A 5,505-nucleotide genomic window follows, 5' to 3' on the forward strand; every position below is an offset into this window, starting at 1 on the left:
GTTTCTAATAAGAATCACACAGATTTGAAGTGAATTAGAAACAACTACAATCCACTAGCAACGCTTCCGCATCCTCCTACGTAAATGGAATCTACATTTCGTAGAACTTTCTCTACCCAATCTCACAAATTCAAACGCAAATGCTCACCATTCTGTCACTACAAGCGACATCATTTTGTTTGTTTCCTCAACTTCGCATACAGATCGATACAGAGTACAAACAAACATCACTACCGGTGGTGTATAAGCCACAACGGAGCGAAGACGAGACCCAATAGCATTCGTTTATTAAGTCGATAACAACTTATCACAGAGATAAGCGACTAATAAGAGGGTCGTCCGTCGTCTTCTCCGTAGCTCGGCTGAAGATAGGCCTTATCGGGGGTGTATCTTGTCTCACGGCGGGCCTGATCATTGTGTGTCTTTCAGCTTTATTTTGCGTAAAGTGAAGTCGTGCAGAGGGTGATTTTGGCGAACGAGAACAAGTGAGTACCTAAGAAGATGTGTTCAATCTTAAGGAATGGGGAAAGAAGTGAAGTGAAGAGTGATGTGTCTATACCTACATTGCTACTATCGCATTTCTCACTTTGCTCCACTATCTACTATCCCGAGTCAGTCACGCTTTACAGCAAGATGAGTTTGTTCAATTATCACCTTTTCGTCATTCTTGGTGGATGACTATAGCGATGCGGAACGAATCTTATCTTATTCTCAATTCCGATACGCCTGACTAAGTCTCTAATGATCGATTTCTGTTCGATACCCTTCACATTCAAGCATCACATTGCCAGAGGAACCGACCCGGAGATGATGTCCAGTAAGTTACCGATTTTTTTCCAGTTTTCTTCCAGTAGAATTCCCATTATAGCTAGCCAGTAGACTCATAATCACATTCTTTCATCCACATTCACATTGCTTATCCAATTGGACTTGTTATCGCATGGGTAAAATTTGGTCACGCTTCCAATTCGAATCATTTCGAATATGAAAATATCATTCAAATGAAAATGTATTGAACTAACGCAGAAGTCCCTTTCGTGAAACTTAAAATAGAATTGTTCGATGAGACAAGCTCCAGTGGTGGAAATGCTGTTCGGAATGCGTTACTGGTAGCAGCCGGAGTTGGAGTAGCCACCCTAGCCGGGTATGGCATCTACAAGCTAGCGCTGAAATACCTGGAAAACGTTCCACCCAAAGAGTGAGTAACCGTATCTCAACACCAGTCCTCGGTAGTTCAACAACCCGTTCATCCTTCCGTAGATGGCGCCGGGTAGGCGAGATAACCGACCTCCACGTCTACCCCATCAAATCGTGCGGTTCCGTCCGCGTCAGCGAGATCAACTGCTCCAACCTGGGACCTCGGATCGCTCTTCTTCGGGACCGTATCTTCATGGTGGTTCAATCCGATGGATCGTTCATCACCGGTCGTGGCCACCCTTCGCTGGTAATGGTCCAGCCTCGGTTTGACGAGAACCACGAAACGATGACCCTGTCGGCGCCGGGAATGATGGACATCAGTGTGGACGTGAAGCGATTACTATCCGTAGAACCGGTTAAGGCCTCCGTTTGGGGTCAGACTGTGACGGCGGTCGATTGCGGTGAGGAAGTCGCCCGGTGGTTGTCCCGATTCATCCTGAGCGAAGATTTCGGTCTACGCTTGATGTTCTATCCACTGGACTACCCCACACGAGATGTCCGGGAGAAGAACAAGATTCACCTCAAGTTGACTGCTCGGGATTCGGGGGCTCTGCACGACGCTACCAGTTATATGTTGCTGTCGGAAGCGTCGGTTACGGATGTGAACTCGAGGTTGGAGAAACCGGTGACGGCTGTGCAGTACCGGCCGAATATGGTCGTGAAGGGACCAGGGGCGTTCGAGGAAGACGACTGGAAGTGGATCAAAATTGGGGAGACGATCTACAAGAATGTGAAACCGTGCACCAGGTGAGTCAGATATGATAGCATGGTGATAGCCTTGACTTTGTCTAGTTCTGGTTGTAGCTGGCTATACTATCAGTTATTGTTTTGTCAAACTGTTGTTATCGGGATGAGCTTGATTGTATACATCTGAGGGGAAGCTGATGTAATAACTTTTAATATTGTAGATCCTCATGTTGCCAACCACAATGGTCTGAATTATCAATTTTTAAGGAGAAAAACTTGTATTTCTCTTCTCGCAAAATTTAGATGATGGGTGTTTTCCAAAGAGTGGTTTGCAATCAATGATGGTTGCACCTTTGTCCTAAATAGTTGAATATGGTGATTGGTGGTCGGTCACCATCCCCACACTCTTTTATCCATAAAAGTTACGTCGCAAAGGATGCGGCAATAGTGCTGGATAACGTAAATAGACAATTGATGAACAGTTAAAACTGGAGTTTTTGATCTAATACTTTTTTGTGCCTTATTCTATGGTAGTTGAAACGTATCCACTGAACTTCCAGATCTTATTATTTCGTATCATTGCCATTGTATTTTATTTTTCTTACATTTCATTTTCTATGAGATTTAAGGAGTATCAGAATGTTTTAGAGGAATTTCAATGGAGTTTTAGAGATGGTTCTGAGGGATCTTCAACATTTTAAGGCGGTTTTTGGCGAGGGGACTACACAACGAAACTTGGGTTGATGATAATAAAAAATTCTCTGAAAATGCATGCCTTTCGTCCAACATCTTATTCCGTGCACGACACACTCATCTCCAAATCTGATGCATCTTTTTACGTCAGATTGACAAAGCCGTCTGAAAAATCTTTGTTTGCCATCTGGAAATTTGATGCGCATCTACCGGAAGCAAGAAGGCATTTTCTGGATGTGTTGTCCTCCTCGGTTTTAGGTAACTTTCAAGTGAGTTTCAGGAGATTTTAAGATGGGCTTTGAGACTTTTTGAAGGCGTTTCTGAACGTTTAAAGAGTTTGAAGAAGCTATCAATAGAGTTTCATAACGTTTTAAGGCGTTAAAGGAGATATTCAAAGTGGTTTCTGGAGGTTTCATGGGTAACAGAAAATAATAAAAATAGAAAGAATGTCATCTCTTGTCTATTTCTATAGTCCTGTCCAATGAATCAGGTTGAACATGGTTGAAGTTACTGCAATCCGCTCTTACCCATTTGTTGACAAATAGGTAAGAGCAGGATGCATCAACTTCGACCATGTTCAAACTACTCCATTGAACAAGACTTATGTAAACGTCAAGCGACAATAGGATACTGCAAGATGACGTCACGAAGCCGTGCACTGACAGTTCAGCGAGCTTGTTTACATGGACTTAGTCTCTGGCGGAGATCCGGCAAAACTGTTTTCCGATACAATTTCAGTAAAACGGTAATTAGACGATTGGTTTTGTACTAGTAGAGATGAAAATGATCGATATTTCTGTATCATAATGGATTCGGGACGGAAAACGTAAATTCAATTTTCGCCGATCGTTAAACATTCTAACACCTTGTAAACGAGCTCGCTGAACTGTCAGACAAAGTGAGGTTAGATCAGGTGCTTGCAGTACCCTATACAAGTGGTACTCTCTTAGCGTATCAAGGTGGAAGCTCTCTGTATCAGTGTTGGTTATTTGTCATGAGGGGAGGTGGTGTGCGTTTGTTTTGTTATGCAATCAGCAACACATCCAACCGCATGAAGATTTAATTTTCATCCATAAATAGCGCTGCGGTATTCAGGCGTTCTTGATATTGCGGCGCTCATAATAAATCCACATTGAGCGGCGGCGATATGGCCGCTAGGAGATACCCGCAATACAGACGCAATGTCAAAACCGAACAGATACTGTCACCCACCCAGCAGCATCGCAGCAGCCTTCAGGCTGTTCAAATCAAAACAAAAGTTAGCACAATGGCAACTCTGGTGGCCAGAAATCGTAAGAATGTTTATCGTGACATTGTTCCACTAATATATGCATACTCATCACCTTATCGGCTTTGTAAGAATATGGATGATAATAGATCATGCTGCAGGAAAATGTGGCTTCACTTTTTTCATTTCGTCATTGCGTCTGTATCGCGTGCATTTCCTCGCGGCCATATCGCCGCAGCCTCATGTGGATTTGATATAAGCGCCGCATACAGAATTTTTGACCATCTGGTGCTCATAGTGGTGCGGTCATATTTTGGCAACTTGGTGGGAAAGAAGAAGACAAACGCGTTTCGCGGATTTATCTTGCAAGGCACAATATTCATATTCTTTGGTATCCGGGAAGATGGAAGCGATTTTCGTGTTTTCAGAATGTTTTCAAGGGTTCGTCCATTAATTACGTAAGGGTTTATGAGGGGAGGGGGGGTTTGAGAAATCTTACGCGCCATACAAAAAATTTTGGGTACTCATACAAAAAATCTTACCAGGGGGAAGGGGTATCAGAAAATCGCAAAAATTCCCTTACGTAATTAATGGACAGTCCCCAAGGTGGTTTAAGTGATGTTTCAGAGACGTGACGAATGGTTTCAAGACGTTACAAGCGGATCAGGGGGTTAAGTGAGTTTGTGTGAGAAACTCAAAGTGGTTTTAGAGCAGCTTCAAATCTTTTTTTTTGTGATTTCAGGTAGCTGAAAAGACATTTCAAAGGGCTTTCAAGTGATTATCAGGAGGTGTTATAACGTTTTCTAGGAGATTCCAGAGATGCTTAAGTGAGTTTTAGCGTGCCATCAGGAGGTTCTGGGTTAGGAAATTTTCAAGAAAGTTTCAGGCGATTTCAAGCAGGGATTGTCGACATGCACAGTGCGGTGCCTGTGTTTCACACAATCTCAAGTGCTGGTCTCCTGTTTTGCCGAGAGACAGAGACGTATGAGTGAGAGCTTGCGTAACTGTGTGAGAGACAAATCGCAGCACCAGCTCTACGGAGAGAGTGCTTGGCACAGTGCATTTGTTTCATACTTCCGATATACAGAAAAAACACTTAATAAATGAATTGCAGAGTTTGTGTTTTCGGAAAGGTTGTTAAGCTTGCCATGGATTTAGAAGTGATGCGAAATTTCACCAATCTTGCGTAGAGTCAAGCACTGCGTCAAGCACAGAGACAAACCAGAGAGAGTGTATACGACAGAGTGCGAGAGACAGGAGATCGTCAGTGCTCGGTAAAGAAAGTGTGAAACACACAACCGATTGCACGTACTCGCCTACCTTTAGATTCGCCTTGACGGAGGCTCTCTGAGAGAATTGCGCTGTGCGTGAAAACAATTTTTTTTTAACATGGGAAAGCATTTTCAAATGCTTCTAATTCATTATAGAAATTTTTTTAAGCAAAACGTTCTTAATGTTATCGAATGAGATTTTGATACGCTATATTATAGACATAACATTGTGATTTAAAAACGTTTTGTCTAAAACCAGTTATAGTGTAGCTAATTGAAAGTATATTGCAAAACATTAACTCTTTTTTCAATCTGAAGTCCCTAAAATATTTTAGAAGCATTTGAAAATGCAGCTCCTATCCTTTCCCATTTTAAAAAAATTGTTTTCACGCACAGCGCAATTCTCTCAAAGAGTTCCGTCAAGGCGAA

At 42.6% G+C, this 5,505-nt stretch overlaps 1 protein-coding gene across 2 annotated transcripts; it reads left to right on the plus strand.

Annotated features, from left to right (window-relative positions):
* The first annotated feature begins 212 nt into the window (after positions 1–212).
* Positions 213–2,656, plus strand: LOC109427363 (mitochondrial amidoxime reducing component 2). 2 transcript variants are annotated; one of them, XM_062845837.1, is made up of 4 exons: positions 213–485; positions 778–817; positions 1,054–1,198; positions 1,261–2,656. In XM_062845837.1, exons 2-4 carry the CDS (start codon positions 808–810, stop codon positions 1,946–1,948), a joined length of 843 nt encoding a protein of 280 aa, XP_062701821.1. In that variant the 5' UTR covers positions 213–485; positions 778–807; the 3' UTR covers positions 1,949–2,656. The 2 variants fall into 2 exon arrangements, with proteins under 2 accessions (XP_062701821.1, XP_062701818.1); XM_062845834.1 differs by lacking the exon at positions 213–485 and having other exon boundaries at positions 727–817.
* Positions 2,657–5,505: the final 2,849 nt, after the last annotated feature.

The sequence above is a fragment of the Aedes albopictus genome, chromosome 1 (genome assembly GCF_035046485.1).
Source record: "Aedes albopictus strain Foshan chromosome 1, AalbF5, whole genome shotgun sequence".
NCBI classification, from domain to species: Eukaryota; Metazoa; Arthropoda; class Insecta; order Diptera; family Culicidae; genus Aedes; species Aedes albopictus.

Bases quoted from the DNA above. Each gene is read 5' to 3' on its own strand.
- LOC109427363 (XM_062845834.1), top strand. From the start codon at position 742: ATGATCGATTTCTGTTCGATACCCTTCACATTCAAGCATCACATTGCC. The intron at 818-1,053 runs GTAAGTTACCGA...AACTTAAAATAG, and splicing joins CGACCCGGAGATGATGTCCA to AATTGTTCGATGAGACAAGC. The intron at 1,199-1,260 runs GTGAGTAACCGT...ATCCTTCCGTAG, and splicing joins GAAAACGTTCCACCCAAAGA to ATGGCGCCGGGTAGGCGAGA.